General features: G+C 39.7%; 1 protein-coding gene across 2 annotated transcripts in view; it reads left to right on the top strand.

The window, feature by feature from the left end:
• Positions 1–18,730, top strand: part of adamts6 (ADAM metallopeptidase with thrombospondin type 1 motif, 6) — a 297,940-nt gene that overhangs the window by 35,127 nt on the left and 244,083 nt on the right. For both annotated transcript variants that reach the window (XM_063043008.1, XM_063043007.1), the window contains exons 5-6: positions 6,917–7,134; positions 18,324–18,407. In XM_063043008.1, the coding sequence (XP_062899078.1) occupies positions 6,917–7,134; positions 18,324–18,407 (302 nt within the window). The remainder of the gene's footprint in view (positions 1–6,916; positions 7,135–18,323; positions 18,408–18,730) is intronic.

Below are 18,730 nucleotides of genomic sequence, written 5' to 3'. Positions count from 1 at the left end.
GTAACTTCCTTGGCACTGACCTGAAAATCACTGGTTTATAGTTTGCAGGGTTTTCTCATTTCTTGAATAATGGAACTACATTAGCTGCTTGCCAATATCCCAGGACCTTACCTGTGGCCAGAGAACATTATGTTAGTCAAGACCCGAAAAATCTCATCTCATGCCTCTAATTAACCTAGAGTATATCTCATCACGTCCTAGGTACTTATCAATCTGATGTGTTTTAAGAAACCTCATACTATGTCTTTTATCTCAAAATGTCTGAACAAATTAGTGCTGTCCACACTGATTTCCTAATCCTCCACGTCCTTCGCTTTGGTAAATACTGATGCACAGTACTCATTTAGGACCTCACCAATGTCCTCTATCTCAAAGCACATATTCCCTCTTTTATCCTTGAGTGGTCGTACCTGCTCCCTATTTATACTTTTGCTTTTGATGCACAGAATGCCTTGGGATTCTCTTTAATCCTCCTTGCCAGGGACTGTCCATGGACCCTCCTGGCTTTCCTTTATACCCCCAAATTATTTTCTGGCTTCTTTATAATCCAGAAGGGCTGTGTTTGACATTCACCTCCTAAACTTTAAATATGTTTCCTTTCTTTTCTGGAGTAAATTCATTACCTCTCTCAACATCCAAGCTTCCTTTACCTTGCCATCCTTGTCTTTCCTCTTTAGTGGAACATACCCGTCCTGTACTTAGCAATTGGTCTTTAAACATCCTCAACATGATAAATGTGGACTTGGCCCATAAACAACTGTTCCCAATTAACTGACCCTAGTTCCTGTCTAATACTCTCATAATTTGCCCTGCTCCAGCTTAATAGTCTCCCACAAGGTGATACTTACGCTTATCTATAGCTGTCTTAAAATTTGTGTGATGATCAAAGTTTCCCTAACTATTTTCTCACTGTAAGGTCAGTCACCAAGCCTGGTTCATTACCCAAAGATTCAAGATTCAAAGTAATCAAAGTATGAGTGCATCATGTAACACTGAGATTGGTCATCTTCACAGACTGCCCCAAAACAAAGAAAAACCATGGAAACCATTCAAACAAAAACATCACCCTCCCACGTGGAAAACAAACAAATCACGCAAATTTCAAAACAAAGAGTGAAAAACACAGAATATAAAACACAAAATACAAAGATTCCAGGCTTATTCGGTTCAGTCCAATCTGGCGTAGTCTTGTTTGTTATCTGCAGACTGCTCTGATCAAAATTGCACAAAATAGCAACAAAGTAAAAGGAACAACCAGTAAGAAGAAACATATCTTAACGTGAACTACGAGGTCTAGTCCACAAGCCTCATCGATTAAGCCTTGCCTAAGACCTAGGACTCTGGCACCATCCTCCAATTGCATTGAGGGAAAAAGAGAGACCATTCGAATGCAGGGACCTTCCTCTGGAAGCAGTGAGCGAGAGGGTGAGAGACTGTCACATGCAGGCACTTTCCTCCAAAGCAACGAGTGAGAGGATGGTAGATGGCACTGAACACCTGCTCAGCTTGGCGATTTAATCGGTGATCAATGCCTCACCCTCAGGCTTCTTGGCCTCAAGGCCATTGCACACTTCACTTGAAGCCCTGTCAAACTCCCTCGCAGACAGCAAAGTGCCGGATTGCTCAATTGGCCCGAAAACGGACCAGCAAAATGTAGATCACAGGCTCCAACTGTTTCAACAAATGAGGCGAACCCAAACATAGGACATAGGCACGAAGATGGAGTTAGGATGCAGACGCGTGCGTGAGCGTTGAATGGCAAACAGGAGGGAAGTGCAGGAAAGCAGGAGGCAGGCAGGACTTACCTTGACACAGAGTGTAGAAAGGAAAGCGTCAGACAGAACTTTTCTTAGCACGGAGAGACGGAGTTACACAGGTAAACCTCGGTGCTAAAGTAAAACTTAGAATACTTATCTTGACACGGGGAGACAGAGTTTCACGGGTAAACCTCGGAACTGGAGTAGAACTTAGAAAAATTATCTCGACACGGAGATACTGAGTTTCACAGGTAAATCTCGGTACTGAAGCAAAACTTAGAACACACAATCCTAAGCGGCCGGGAAACATTAATTACCACACTGGCAAAACCAACGATCTGGCAACTAGTGGGTGCAAAGCCAGAGTTCTTGTGCTGTAGGTCTTGATGAAAGCCAGGTGTGCCACCATCAAAGGAAATTAGGAGAAAATGGGGAATTAACGGTTGGGACCGTGGCACCAAGAGTAGCAGAAAGAAAAAGAAGATGCAAAAGAAGTGGAAGTATTTTCATGAACTGTCTAGAGGATGTCACCCTTAGTTGTGTTGTTTGCTGGTGTCATCTTCTTCCAGACAGATGCACACACGTGTGGGAGGAGACGGCCAACATCACCTCCATTATGGTCCCTCCTTTTGTTGGATCTCTACATGTTGATTTAAGCAAGTCTCCTGACTGACCCCAACAATTCTACTCCATCAAAACCTCCTGCTCAAAGAGATTTCAGACTAACATTAGGGTGCATTTCTTTACACAGCGAGGTGTGGACACATGGAACAAACTACTTAGTTGTGTAGTTGAGAGTAGTACCTCAGAGACTTTCAAATCTAATTTTTATAGTTATTTCAACGTATTAGTGAATAGGAATTCGGCAAGCTTTATTGGGCTGAATGGCCTGTTCTTATTAAAATCTTTCTAATGTTCTAAGGAAGTCCCTGTCTACCTGTATATGAGAGAAGTTGAAATCACCAACGACAACAATCCTGTTGTATTAACATCTTTCCCTTTTTGCCTGCATATCTGTCCCTTAATGACCATGTGGCTTCTTGGGGGTGGGGGAAACCCACATTATAATATCAGCAGAGTGTTTCACCTTATTTGAGTTATTTCCATATTGACAGTGGATGAGCCTTCCATTGTGTCCCCTCTGAGAGGAGCTGTGATATTTGTCTCTGATTAATAGCACATCCCCAACTTCTTTCTTCGCTTTGTTGACCTCTTCCCCCATTCTATTTATGTCATCAGTGCCAATGTACCCCATGACCTCTGGCTGCTCGTCCTCCCCCTTGAGAATATTTAGCAGCCACTCAGAGACTTCCTCTACCCTGGCATCCAGGAGGCAGTATACCATCCTGATATGTTTCATAGCCACAGAAACTCCTGTCTGTCCTGTAAGTATCAGATCTCCTATCATTATTGATCTACCTGACTTTACCCTTCCCTGCTGCTGAGTCTCAGTCAGCTACAGTGCCATTGTCTTAGATGCTGGTGCTGTGCCTGATAGGGTCATCACCCGTGCAGTATCCAAAGGGGTACTGAGGGGAATGGCCACAGGAGATCCCTCCTAGTCACCTTACCTCACACATCTATCTGCAACCTATCCTTTGAGCATGATCCTCTCCATAAAAGTCTCATTTATGAAGCCCTTATCCTCCCAAATCACCATTCATACACTCAACTCCAGCTTTAGTCCCTTGACCCAGTCTGTCGGGAGCTGCAGTGGGGTGCAGTCATCAGGAAAACCACGAGTTCTACATCTTGCAGAAGCAGTCCTTTGCCCTAACTACCACCTTCATAGAGAACAAATAGACACTTACCTATGAATTCTCACTGAAGCCTTTCTTACCCTGCCCCTTCACATTAAAGCCTCTTAAATCAAGGCCTCAGTTCCCACAGCGACTCTGGCCTGCTCCAAAATGGCTACCCTGTATGACCATAACTTCTTTCTTTCGCACCTGTTAATTTCTCAATGAACTATTAACTAACAATTTGCCAATGTGCCTCTTTTAGGGTCCTGTGTAAAGAAAATTTACCAGCAATTCCCAAGACTTCCCTCTTTTAAAGTCTCATACCTCTCCCTCCAAGCCTTGGCTCCTTAGGTATATTCTGCTAATACTCTATATTTGGGTATCAGTGAAAAAGTGTATAGCTCATTCCTGGTTGTCCTTGAGCCACCATCTTAAACCTCTGCAGTCCTTCTGGTGAAGGTTCTGACAGGTAGGAACGTTCAGGGTTTGGGCCAGGTGATAGTGGAGGACTTGCGATAAACTTCCAATTCAGAATGGCTACCCTTGTCCTTGATGGTAGAGGACATCGCATTGGAATGTTCTGTCTGAAAATAACCGTGGTTTATTTTATAAATGATGTATACTGAAGCATCTGTGGGCTGCTGTGTGCTGATGCATGTTTAAGGTGTTTGATGATGTGCCAATTAAGTGGGCAGCTTTATCCAGATGATACTGAGTTTCATGAAAGTTGTTGGCATTGCATGTATCCAGGCAAGTGGATTGTTCTTTATCATGCACCTGACAGGCTTTATTTTAGGAGTTCCATACAGTAGTTTAACAGTTGCCACTTCTGGTATATGTATTTTATATCCAGATTTATTTAAATACTTGAATTTGATTTCCCAAGCTACTAATCTGGGATTGAAGTTCTTTCTCTAGATCAGTGATCCAAGTGCTGGTGCAAACTCTGGCCTAGTGACTAGGTTGCATACCTTTTCCTCTTAACTGAAAAAGGAAAATATATAAGGTGGTGTCCATGCAATCCATGGCTCATGAGCATTTCAGAAATTTTGTGCATTTGAGGTGGCCCTTCAAATTGACATCCATGGTACAAAGAGAATAAAATGCTGGCAGAGCTGGCTTTCTGCTCCACCATAGAGTCTTAGAGTTATACAGCAGAGAAACAGGCCCTCCATCCAACTGATCTGTGCTGACCAGGATGCCACATCTAAGCTAGTCCTATTTGCTGGCATTTGGCCCATAAGCTACTAAACTTTTCCAATCCACGTATGGTCTTTAAAAAGTTGTTCTGAATTTGCTTCAACCTTTTCCTCTGGCAGGTGATTTCACATAGATATCAGTCTTTTGAAAAAAGTCATTTCACATAGATATCACCTTTTTAAAAAAAGTGATTTCATATAGATATCACCCTTTAAAAAAAGTGACTCCTCAGGTTCTCTTAAATCTTTCCCCTCGCAACTTAAACTAATGCCTTCTATTATTTAATTTCTTAACTCATAGAAAATACTGAGTTCATTCACTCTTATCTCTATCCCCTTAATAATTTTCTATACCTATATACAAACACCTTTTTCTCCTACACGCTAAGGAATAAAGTTCTAGCCTGTCCAAACTCTCCCTATAAATCAGTCCCTCAAGTCCTGGCAGCATCCTTGTAATTTATCTCTCTGCACTGGACCATTGAGCTCAAGAGCAAAGCTCAGACATCCAGAGGTAACTGATATCCAACCCATGTGGAATGGCTGGTGAAACAACAGTAACCCCAATGATTTGAGTTGAATTGCAGGCTTTAATTAACAAGTAAAGTGCAGATAAATACTTTTCTTCATTTTACTTTATCTTTGTTTATAATTAATTTTTAATAGTTTGCACTATTTTAAGAGAATTTATTATTTTAGAAAATATATAAGAACATTTTTTAACTACTTCTAAACTACTTTGATTGGAGACATCCAGAAACAGTACAAAGTAAATTTATTATCAAAGTGTATATATGTCACCATATAAAACCTTGAGATTTATTTTCTTACAGGCAATCACAGTAAATACAAAGAAACACAGTAGAATCAATGAAAATCCGTGCACAATAATATGGACAAACAACCACTATGTAAATACAAAAATTAAAAAGATAATAATAAAGAAATAAATAATAAATATGGAGAATATGAGGTGAGGACTCATAGAAAGTGAGTCCACAGGTTGTGGGAACAGTTCAGTGTTGGGGTGAGTGAAGTTATGCCCTCTGGTTCAAGAACCTGATGACTGGGGGGTAATAACTGTTCCTGACCCTGGTGTGTTGGTCCTGAAACTTCTGCATCTCCTTTCCGATGGCTCCAGCGAGAGCAGAGCATCGCCTGGATGTCGGTGGTCCTTGATAAAGGCTGCTGCTTTCCTGCGACAAATGTGCTCTCAGGTGGGGAGTTCTTTACCCGTGAAGGACCGAGCTGTAACCACTACTTTCCATAGGCTTTTCTGTTCAAGAGCATTCATGTTTCTGTACCAGGCTGTGATGGAGAATGTGTCAAATGCCTATGGCAGCAGTGAGCATTTGAAATGTCATCACTATGATTGAGGGGCAGAACCAGAGACTCTGACATATGAGGGCAGTTGCCATTTCCCTGGATAGCATTTGGCCTTGAGTTTAATTGGAATTGTATGATTGGGAAGAAGTACAAGCATAGTGGTGTACTGGACAGAGCATAATATGTTAAACTGAGGCACCACGTGCACGTTTGGATGGACGTGAGTGATCTTTGAAATTCCTCTAATATCTTGAGCAATATTTCTTTCTGAAGTCAATAGAAGTTTGGGCTGTTGTTTTGTAGAACATTCCTGTGCATAAATTGACACATGCTTTTGCCAAAAATATTCATTGATTATGAACACGAGACAGCCTAGAATTGATTGACTTGTGTTCGGATGTTGTAAGGCTAAACGTGCTTGGGTGCTAGTATTAGTACTATGATAACCATGAAGAGCAGTCACCAGTCCAGAGCAATGGAATTATCATTGGTTTATAAATTTCATTTCTTGCTAATCTAGATAGATTTTGCTATTTAATGTATTTAGAAAGACATGAGGAAAATTGCTTAACAAGGCAGGTCTAAAGTTGGAACCATTTCAGGATTTAAAGGCATGGCTGGGATCTGTAGTGCCAGTTAACTAGTATTGCAAGGTGGCCTCCAAAGGCTTCGAAGCCTACAAGTAAGCTATCAAGAACTGGCATGGAAATTTCAAGTGTGTGTGTTCATTTTGCTTAAAATTTGAACCAATAATGTCCTCCTAGGTTTTCATGCCCTTTAATTCATGATAGCTTCAATTTATGAGAGTGAAACTCCACAGTAAAAAAGCAGCCAGATTGTAAGATGCTAAGCCACTAACCCAGCTAACATGGTTGATTATCTTCACTTCCAGAAGACCACACACGAAGAAGAAAGCCTTGGTGGTTAAACGATCTCTCAGCTGTTTCAACCTCGTTGCCAAATAACAGAACTACAAATAGTCCCCATCGACAAAAGAGATCAGTAAGCCTTGAGCGCTTTGTGGAAACTCTGGTAGTGGCAGACAAAATGATGGTGGGATACCATGGCCGTAAGGACATCGAACATTATATCCTGTCTGTAATGAATATTGTAAGTTTTATCCCTTTGTACTTTACAACTGTGTTTTGGTTTTGCACAAATTATGCCTACAATTCATCTACTCTTTTAGCAGGGGCATTGGTCTCTTAAAATGAATGGGCAAATGTCTCTATTAAAGCAGAACAGTGGAATTTCAAATGCCTAGCACTTGCATTTTAGTACGGCACATTATAATTCTTAAAATCTTTTCCTAAAATGACTAAAGGGCAAGGTAAAATGGGAGCATTATTCATTTGGCTGTGGATATGCTAGCAGTTCTGAAATAAATGAAAGCTGCAGGTGATCAGTGGTAGTTGGACTAGGGAGTGCAGTAACTCAGGTGTCAGAAGACTGCTGGCTTAACACAAAAGGGATGTTCATTGTCAGGTAAGTCGCACAGTCTTTAAATGATATGTGATTTCAAATCTCAGAGCAGGGGAGATCTAAATATGCAATGTGTAATCAAGGTGAAGACCTCTGGCCACCTCCATGGAAAGTAATGTTGAAGATAATCATTTTGATGGTCCTAGGTCCTCCCTTCAATGTCTTCACTGGACAGGTCTGTGCACCAGTTGCCAGGTACAGCTGCAGTAAAAATTGCAAGTTCCAGCACGTTGTGCTTTTAAATCAAAACTAATGTAAAGGTGGGAGATTGGTGGGTAACTCCCCTGGGCATATTAACTGCCTACTTATAGCATTCTCCAGTTTGATTCGAGTTTACTTTTTAAATCTTTTTATTAATTTTCAAAATTATAAATTCAATAACAAAATTGATACAAAGAGATTGGAATAATCTTAATAAGCATATACAAAAAGGATTTTAAGTAACATAGGTATAATAGACTTCCAAACTCATAATGAAATTAGTCATATAAAAAAAGAAATAAAAAGAAAAAAATATATATAAACAAAGAAAAAGCCCCAAAAGAAAAGGAAAGAAAAAGATAAATTAGCTCGTTTTTATTCCCATATAAACCCTACTTGTGATAGATGTCACTCTGAGGTGGCCTCTTTAACTCTCATGTTTTGGTCCTGTCCTCTTTTGGAAAAACATTGGAAAGATATCTTTGATACTATTTCAACAGTTCTATGTTTTAATTTAAAACCCCATCCTATTACGGCAATCTTTGGATTGCCAATGGTGGAACATAGATGTTTGTCTTCTTCAGCCTGTTGGATGATAGCATTTGTTACTTTAATGGCGAGAAGATCTATTTTGTTGAACTGGAAGGAAACCAATCCTCCTACTACATTCCAATGGTTTTCTCAAACTATATTAAGTTTAAATTTAGAAAAAATTAGAAGTGATATTTTTGATCCTTCGGCTAAAATTGAAGAAACTTGGAAACCTTTTATGCAACATTTTCATATGATGTAATTTGACCTTTCCAAATCTTTTTTTTAACTTGAATTATATGAATAGAGGAGCGGAGTTGACGACATTACTGAACGTGTCTGATTCAAGATATTGGTCTAGCTCTGTTTTGTTCGAGTTTAAATTAATCATTTTTATCAATTCCAATAATCTGCTGTTATTAGAGAGAGATAGATGGGGCTACTGTATGTGAGTGCAGGACAATAAGAATGAACTTAAAGCAATTTATGATAATTTGGGACACTCTTGTATTATTTTCAGTTGGTTGAGTTGCTAGATAGAATCAATTATCTAAGTGGTAGCAGCAGAGAATTTCACTTTAAAACAAGTCGTGATTGGGTCTACATTGTCCTATAGTCTTCTTAGAGTTCCATTGTCCTGTCTTCAACAATGGAATACTTATGCACATCAGGAAGTACGATTTTTCACCAATGAAATTCTTCCATAGTCAAAGAAATTCATAGAGTCAAAGAACAGTACAGCACTGAAACAGGCTCCTCAGCCTATCTAATCTGTGCCGAAGTATTAATCTGCCTAGTCCCATTGACCTATACCTGGAACATAGCCCTCCGTACCCCTCACATCCATATACCTATGCAAGTTTCTCTTAAGTGTCGAAATTGAACCTGTATTCACCACTTACACTGTCAGTAAGTTCCACACTTTCACCATCATTTGAGTGAAGAGGTTCCTTCTCAAGTTCTCCTTAAATATTTCACTTTTAACCCTAGTTCTAGTGTCATCCAACCTCAGTGGAAAAAGCCTTCTTGCATTTACCCTGTCTATACCCCTCATGATTTTGTATACCTTTATCAGATCTTCCCTCATTCTCCTATGCTCTAGGGAATAAATATCCAGGTAGGTTAATTAGGTAGCATTTTTCAAAATAGCCGGCAAGAGTTTGTGAAAAGTGTTCCAGGGTATAGTTCTCATTCTTTCATGAATTTCTTGTGTTAATTTTTAAAATCCCTAATCCTGGACGGAACCTCACCCTGTGCAGTGTTGGGAAATTGCAAGAATGCTTTCCAAGACTTTTGTCCATTAAACTGCAAGGATAGATGATTATGAGCATATAGCACTGTCTGTCTGAGGTGTGCTCACAGGGACTTGCACATAGTCTTAGAGGGTCAGGTTAATCATAATGGTTTTCTCTTTGCTGAATGTATTTTCATTTTACATTGTCCTGTTCATTAACATTCACCTTGTGTTAAAATTTTAAAAAGTTGGCCAAGAAGTTGTAATCAAGAGGTTATAATAGCCAGAAAGGAACAACATCTGCACATTGGAAGAAGAGTTCAGGTAGTTCTAAGAATTCAAAGAGGCAAGTGTGTGGTCAAACAGAATGGAGTGTTTATCTTGGATTAAAAGTAGAATTAATGTGAATTGCAGCAGTCAAAGTAAACCTTGGAGGCTATTGTAAACATAAGAAAAACAGAAGACCACGCAAAACTTAGAACATTACCATGCTGCAGTGAAACTTATGCAGGATATTTGCCAGTTTTTGTTAAAGAACTGACGTTACCATCAGTGACTAAGGAAATACGAAAACAAGTGTTGAGGCAAAGAACTGCAAATGATTAAGCAAGAATATTCTTGGAAATGCTTTTTGTTAGCTCACTGCAGTATAATACTTAGGTTCAAACTTGCATATGATGTATTAAATTGTAGGACAGGAGTTGTCATTAATCATGTAATAACTGACAGGAAAAGCCAAACGTGTCTTAGGCATGTTGATGAATTGTGAGAGAATGAGGCATTAAAATTCTTTGGAATTAAAGCATTTTATCTATTGGTAGACTTTTTATCTATGTCACAAACCATTGACTTTTTTTTAGGAAGTCATGTTCCAAAGTTGATAACTGATAACAGAGAATGTGAAGATGGACCATTCTTTTAATGTCAATATGATCATGAAGTAAATATGAAGGTTTGAAAGAAAATCTGATAAAAAAGTAATATTAAGATCACAATTTGAGAATTCAAGCATAGGTTTTAAAGCATGATATTTGCATTGAAAATAGAAAATGTTCACGTTTGGAGACAGCATACCTAATAACAAATTAGTTGAGAAAAAATACTATATTTACAGATGAAAGATTAGCTTTATTTATCACATGTATGTCAAAACATACAGTGAAATTACAAGAGAAAATCTGCTGGAAATCCAAGTAACACAATCAAAATGTTGGAGGAACTCAACAGGCCAGGCTGAGTACAGTGGACGTTTCGGGCCGAGATCCTTTATCAGTCCTAAAGAATCTTGGTCCAAAACGTTGATTGTTTACTCCTTTCCATTGATGCTGCCTGGCCTGCTGAATTCCTCTAACATTTTGTGTGTGATACAGTGAAGTGCATCATTTGTGTTAAATCAGTGAGGATTGTGCTGGACAGCCTGCAAGTGTCACCAGGCTTTTGGTGCCAACAGAGCAAGCCCATAACTTACTATCCCTAATCATACATCTTGGACTGTGGGTAGAAATTGGGGCACCTAGTGGAAATCCACTTGGTTATGGCGAGTATGTATAACCTCCTTACAGATGGCCCTGAAATAGCATTCTGCTAACCACTACGCCACTGTTCCCAAATTAGGAAACAGAAAACTTTTGGAATGATATCCTGAATCAGATAAATGTCCTGTTGGGGACATGGAGCCATGATCAACTAGCTGAGTTGATGCTGGGGACAGATTTTATCAAATGGGAATACAGAATGGTCATATGTGAGTGTTGAGAACTTCACACTGAAGGTTTTAGATGAGGTTTGGGCTGAACAAATGCAGTAGGATCACAAGTATCAAGAAGTTAGTCAGAAGTTCTGTTTACTGGTCTGGGTTGGCTAAAACTCTGGAAGAACTAGTAGAGAAGTGTAGATTGCAGCTCTAAGCCAACAACAACATCAGCCAGCAACAAACATCGACGATCCCTCTGGTTCTACAGATACTATTTGACCAACTGAGTTCCTGCAGCAGTTTGTTATTTTGCTCTGTACTAAAACTTCCACAGTTTCTTGTGTGTCTAATTGTACCTATGCTTTTGAAAATAGCCAACAAGACCATTCCAAAGTGTACACTATTGTGAAAAGGGGATTGGTTACATCTTAGTATTCAAAGACAAATACTCGCGATCTATTCAGTTGAAACCAATTGGATTCTTTAATCCAACAATTGAATTGAATTGACTTTATTACTTACATCCTTCATATACATGAGGAGTAAAAATCTTTACATTACGCCTCCATCTAAATGAGCAATGTGCAATTTATAGTAATTTATAATAAATAGTATGTAGAGTAAGATATACAACAGTACGGCTAATCAGTATAGTGTCATCAGCAAAGTAGTGAAATCTACTAGCAGCAGCAGCCGAGTTCATGGCACCATGGGTGGCTCTGTGGCACAGGAGGGAAGGAAAAGGAGTGGGAGAGCTATAGTGATGGGGGATTTGATTGTAAGGGGAATAGACAGGCATTTCTACGGCTGCAAACGAGACTCCAGGAGGGTATGTTGCCTCTCCGGTGCAAGGGTCAAGGATGTCTCTGAGCGGCTGCAGAAAATTCTGGAGTGGAAGGTTGAACAGCCAGTGGTCGTGGTGCACATAGGTACCAACGATATAGGTAAAAAACGTGATGAGGTCCTACAAGGTGAATTTAGGGAGTTAGGAGATAAACTAAAAAGTAGGACTACAAAGGTAATAACCTCTGGATTACTACCAGTGCCACGTGCTAGTCAGAGTAGAAATAGGAGGATATTTTAGATGAATACATGGCTTGAAAAATGGTGCAAGGGGGAGGGATTCAAATTTCTGGGGCATTGGAACCAGTTCTGGAGGAGGTGGGACTGGTACAAACAGGACGGTCTGCACCTGGGCTGGACTGGAACCAGTGTCCTAGGGGGAGCGTTTGCTACTGTTGTTCAGGAGGATTTAAACTAATGTGGCAGGGGGATGGGAACAAGTGCAGAGAGACAGAGGGGTGTAAAATGAGGGTAGAAGCAAAAAGTAGTAAGGTGAAAAGTAAAAGTGGCAGGCCGTCAAATCCAGGGCAAAAATCAAAAAGGGACACTTCAACATAATTGTATAAGGGCTAAGAGTGTTGTAAAAGCAAGCCTGAAGGCTTTGTGTGTCAATGCAAGGAGCATTCGTAAAAAGGTGGATGAATTGAATGTGCAGATAGTTATTAATGAATATGATATAGTTGGGATCACAGAGACATGGCTCCAGGGTGACCAAGGATGGGAGCTCAACATTCAGGGATATTCAATATTCAGGAGGGATAGACATGAAAGAAAAGGAGGTGGGGTGGCATTGCTGGTCAGAGAGGAGATTAACGCAATAGAAAGGAAAGACTTTAGTCGGAAGGATGTGGAATTGATATGGGTAGAGCTGCATAACACTAAGGGTCAGAAAATGCTGGTGGGAGTTGTGTACAGGCCACCTAACAGTAGTAGTGAGGTTGGGGATGGCATTAAACAGGAAATTGAAAATGCGTGCAATAAAGGAACAGCAGTTATAATGGGCGACTTCAATCTACGTATAGATTGGGTGAACCAAATTGGTAAGGGTGCTGAGGAAGAGGATTTCTTGGAATGTATGCAAGATAGTTTTCTGAATCAACATGTCGAGGAACCAACTAGAGAGCAGGCTATTCTGGACTCGGTATTGAGCAATGAGGAAGGGTTAGTTAGCAATCTTGTCGTGCGAGGCCCTTTGGGTAAGAATGACCATAATATGGTGGAATTATAGTTAATTCAGTAACAAAGGTTCTGAACTTAAAGGAGGGTAACTTTGAAGGTATGAGACGTGAATTAGCTAAGATAGACTGGCAAATGATATCTAAAAGGTTGACGGTGGATATGCAATGGCAAGCATTGAAAGATCGCATGGATGAACTGCAACAATTGTTCATCCCAGTTTGGCAAAAGAATAAACCAGGGAAGGTAGTGCACCCGTGGCTGACAAGGGAAATTAGGGATAGTATCAATTCCAAAGAAGAAACATACAGATTAGCCAGAAAAAGTGGCACACCTGAGGACTGGGAGAAATTCACACCTGAGTCCAGCAGAGGAGGACAAAGGGCTTAATTAGGAAGGGGAAAAAAGATTATGAGAGAAAGCTGGCACGGAACATAAAAACTGACTGTAAAAGTTTTTATAGATATGTGAAAAGAAAAAGATTGGTTAAGACAAATGTAGGTCCCTTAAAGTCAGAAACAGGTGAATTGATCATGGGAAACAAGGACGTGGCAGACCAATTGAATAACTACTTTGGTTCTGTCTTCACTAAGGAGGACATAAATAATCTTCCTGAAATAGTAGGGGACTAAGGGTCTAGTGAGATGGAGGAACTGAGGAAAATACATATTAGTAGGGAAGTGGTGTTAGGTAAATTGAAGAGATTGAAGGAAGATAAATCCCCTGGGCCAGCTGGTCTGCATCCCAGAGTGCTTAAGGAAGTAGCACAAGAAATAGTGGATGCATTAGTGATAATTTTTCAAAACTCTTTAGATTCTGGATTAGTTCCTGAGGATTGGAGGACCTGTAACCCTGCTTTTTAAAAAATGAGGGAGAGAGAAACCGGGGAATTATAGACCGGTTAGCCTGACATCGGTGGTGGGGAAAATGCTAGAGTCAGTTATCAAAGATGTGATAACAGCACATTTGGAAAGCGGTGAAATCATCGGACAAAGTCAGCATGGATTTGTGAAAGGAAAATCATGTCTGACGATTCTCATAGAATTTTTTGAGGATGTAACTAGTAGAATGGATAGGGGAGAATCAGTGGATGTGGTATATTTGGATTTTCAAAAGGCTTTTGACAAGGTCCCACACAGGAGATTAGTGTGCAAACTTAAAGCACACGGTATTGGGGGTAAGGTATTGGTGTGGATAGAGAATTGGTTGGCAGACAGGAAGCAAAGAGTGGGAATAAACGGGACCTTTTCAGAATGGCAGGCGGTGACGAGTGGGGTACAGCAAGGCTCAGTGCTGGGACCCCAGTTGTTTACAATATATATTAATGACTTAGACGAGGGAATTAAATGCAGCATCTCCAAGTTTGCAGATGACACAAAGCTGGGCGGCAGTGTTCGCTGTGAGGAGGATGCTAAGAGGATGCAGGGTGACTTGGATAGGTTGGGTGAGTGGGCAAATTCATGGCAGATGCAATTTAATCTGGATAAATGTGAGGTTATCCACTTTGGTGGCAAAAACAGGAAAACAGATTATTATCTGAATGGTGGCCGATTAGGAAAAGGGGAGGTGCAATGAGACCTGGATGTCATTATACACCAGTCATTGAAAGTGGGCATGCAGGTACAGCAGGCAGTGAAAAAGGTGAATGGTATGCTGGCATTTAGAGCAAGAGGTTTCAAGTACTGGAGCAGGGAGTTACTACTGCAGTTGTACAAGGCCTTGGTGAGACCACACCTGGAGTATTGTGTGCAGTTTTGGTCCCCTAATCTGAGGAAGGACATTCTTGCCATAGAGGGAGTAGAAAGAAGGTTCACCAGATTGATTCCTGGGATGGCAGGACTTTCATATGATGAAAGACTGGATCAGCTAGGCTTATACTCTCTGGAATTTGGAAGATTGAGGGGGGATCTTATTGAAACGTATAAAATTCTAAAGGGATTGGACAGGCTAGATGTAGGAAGATTATTCCCGATGTTGGGGAAGTCCAGAATGAGGGGTCAGAGTTTGAGGATAAAGGGGAAGCCTTTTAGGACCGAGATGAGGAAAAACTTCTTCACACAGAGAGTGGTGAATCTGTGGAATTCTCTGCCACAGGAAACAGTTGAGGCCAGTTCATTGGCTATATTTAAGAGGGAGTTAGATATGGCCCTTGTGGCTAAAGGGTGTATGGAGAGAAGGCAGGTACAGGGTTCTGAGTTGGATGATCAGCCATGATTATACTGAATGGCGGTGCAGGCTCGAAGGGCCGAATGGCCTACTCCTGCACCTATTTTCTATGTTTCTATGTTTCTAAATCAATTTTCGTATTTTCTTTTGTCATGGCTTATCAGAAGAACTAATTTCGGACAATGGTTCTCAGTTTCATTCAGTTCATTTGACTCTTTGATCAAGTAAAATAATACATAGCCCTATCGGGCATCAAATAGTGCAGCGAGTGATTAGTGACAATCCTCAAAGAAACACAGAAGACAAGTGTTTCAGAGAAGCTCTAATTCAACACTTTGACGTCCAATAGTAAATTAGCTCAGGTGCAGCAAAGGAAAGGTACGTCGCATCCGGAGTTTCTCCGGTTAGCGGACTATTTCCCTCCACGTCTCCCTGACGTAGTGGGGAACCGCGTACGAGGCAAGTTACAGCAGTGGTTTGCCATTCTGTGATGCAATATTTTCCAATGATGAAATATTCCACAGTAAGTTAACATGTTGCTGAATTTCTAATGCAGTGAAAGCTTCAGAATACAATTGATTTTGTTTCAAAAAATCTTTGAGCGAGTCTAAGAAGAAGTACTTGATATGGCACTTCTTAATAAATTTGTGACTTGCGCTACAAAGAAAAGCATTTTAAATGGCATGTCAATGTTTGTGTCCACATCACATAACAAATCTGACATTCAGAACTAGAATGTATGGTTCAGAGATAAAAGTCAGAAGTGAATGTGAAATAACTCAATTCCAGCAAGAGATGTGCAAGAGTAAATTATATGATTATCTGTGCATTCCAAAAATTGATCTGGCATGGACTGTGGAAGAAATGGCTCCATTGTGTCAAAGTAGATTTGCTTGAGTGTAGCATCGTGTAGCATTGGACAACAATGCTCCAACGCTCTATTTGAATTACAACATTCTACTTGAACTTGAACATAAGATCTTTGGAAATGATCAATGCCATTGTAAAACTATATATTTATCTGTTTTCAAAATGAAATAGTATTCTGTATGTAAAAATATAACCTATGATTTGTGTATAGATGCACAGTTTAGTTAGGGAGAATGGGATAAATAAGGTGAATGTTTTTGAGAAGTTTTTCGTGCCACTTCCTGATTCATCATATGTGGGTAGAAAAAGAACTTGCACATATATTAAGGATTATGATTTTTATTATGGATAAAGAGTGTATGGGGGTGGTTGATGATCACAAGGTTGAGGAGTCTGGGGCAGTGGGAAGTCACAAGAAATGTCAAGTCATTCATAGGTTGAGGGACAGGATCTGAAAGGTCATTTAAGTCATTGGTTGTGAAGCAAGTTGATCATGTGGAGGCAATGATCTGCCTTTTGATCAGGTTTAGTGAGAGTTGGATACAACTTGGGTGTAGGGCAGTTGAGAAAGATCCACAATGAGGAGTAAGTTTTTAAGTAGAAGAAGGCCTGTGATCTGAAGAGGTTTTCCAGCATCATTCCACGGAACTGACATGCGGATGTTAGTAACATGCCATTGGCACTGTTGCACTTGTGTATTTCCTTCATGTCACTCCTTAATATGCCAGATAAACAGAGGAAATGGAAGAAAAATTGTGGACCTTCAAGTCAATGCAGTGAGTTCCAGATTTTCTTTAACAGAAGTTTTAATTATGGGTATTTATTTGTGCTGCTCAAATAAAGATTGTACTGCTTGGTAAGATTTCCGGAGCTTATACAATTATAGTTATTAGACAACAGCCAAAATATTTGACATTTTGAACTTGACTATAAGGAACTCCGCAAGAGTGACCAATGAATTTTCCTTCATATTCTTCGTGAAGAATCTCACCTGCACCCGGCACTCCTCAGAGTATACAGTTGGGATTAGACATGCGGTTTGAAGAAACAAGTCAATATTTGCAAAAGGTATATAATAGGTTGCTAATGGTGCATATTTGAAGTACCAGATAGGATTCTGGCCTATCTTGAGTGGTGTCTGAGGAAGCCCAATTAGTATTAGCAGCAAGGCCTTGGAAACTTATTGTTGTCACACTTATGAGTGACTGCAGTTTCGATGCTGATGAGAAGAACTGCTTAGCTTTTATTTTCAATGTTGGGTAATAAAGGGATTTTGGCATTTTGGAAGAAGAGTCTGCCTATTTGGAGAGGACAAGTAAAGTGCAAGGACAAAGAAAGCTAGTGGTCTCCTTATCGTGGCTGATGGGACACCATTATTGTTAGTAGTGTCTATTGATAGGGACGCTACCTTTGATAACAGGGAACTTAAATCCTTCCTGGGAACTTAAATAGTTTTTAAAAATAATTTATGCCCTTTAAGTCATGGATACATGAAATTACTGCTGGATTTAGACAGATAGTCTTAGGACCTCGATTTTAAAATTCTGATATTGGTCCAGAAAGTTGACTAAATCCCGTTTCAAATGACCAAGTCAAGGTTCTGACAGATAGAGAAAGGGTTAAAATTTCTCCAAAGTTCAAGCAGTCGATTATACATAACATAGCTACCTGAAGTATATGACTGACAGATTACCTCCTGCAGTGTATATCCAATCATAATGACCTCTGCTTGTGTATAAATGCAGAAATATAAACGAAGCGGATATGTGAGAGCATGTACATTTAATTTGGTGGTTACTTTAAAACTTATGATATTGTTTCTTAAACTTAATTTTCTAACACAATATTTTTGGCATACAGTCCTCACAGCTGAGAACATTAATCAGAAATTGTGGTGCACTTTCCCAGACTTCATGGCCTTTAAAGCAGATGTTAATTGAGCAAATGAGAATCTGCATTGATTTAATTATTGTATAGACTTATCTACATGCAGCTATACTTAATCATGACATTGCTGTTACTAGAGGTTTTGTATAAAAGAAAGAAATTGAGGAATTTTACTTTTGTCTGACTTTGTGTCTTTTCTTATTTTCTGGAGGTCAGGTTGCCAAACTTTACCGTGATTCCAGTCTAGGAAATGTTGTGAACATTATTATCACTCGTCTGATTGTTCTTACTGAAGATCAGGTAAGAGGAGGAATCCAAACTAGCTAGAGTAAAGTAGTAATATCTTGTGTATGAATATTTTGGTGAATCAGAACTGAAGTTCTATTGTGAAAAAAAGCTGGAAAAGAAATATTTTGGTTCGACATTTAGTCACATTATTAATGTTTTCAATAGGAATTTTTGTGTGTGAGTAATGGTTCTTTGATTCTTCTTTCCCTGAAGTGTTTAACGATCTGTTAGACCAAAATCAGGCAACAGAAAATACCAAAATAGAAAATTCTTAAATGAAGCAAAGGGTAGTTTTCCAAAAAAAAGAAACTACACTTATTAATTATCATTATTAT

The sequence above is a fragment of the Mobula hypostoma genome, chromosome 3 (assembly GCF_963921235.1).
Source record: "Mobula hypostoma chromosome 3, sMobHyp1.1, whole genome shotgun sequence".
Taxonomy (NCBI): domain Eukaryota; kingdom Metazoa; phylum Chordata; class Chondrichthyes; order Myliobatiformes; family Myliobatidae; genus Mobula; species Mobula hypostoma.
This window is presented reverse-complemented; position numbering and strand designations above follow the sequence as displayed.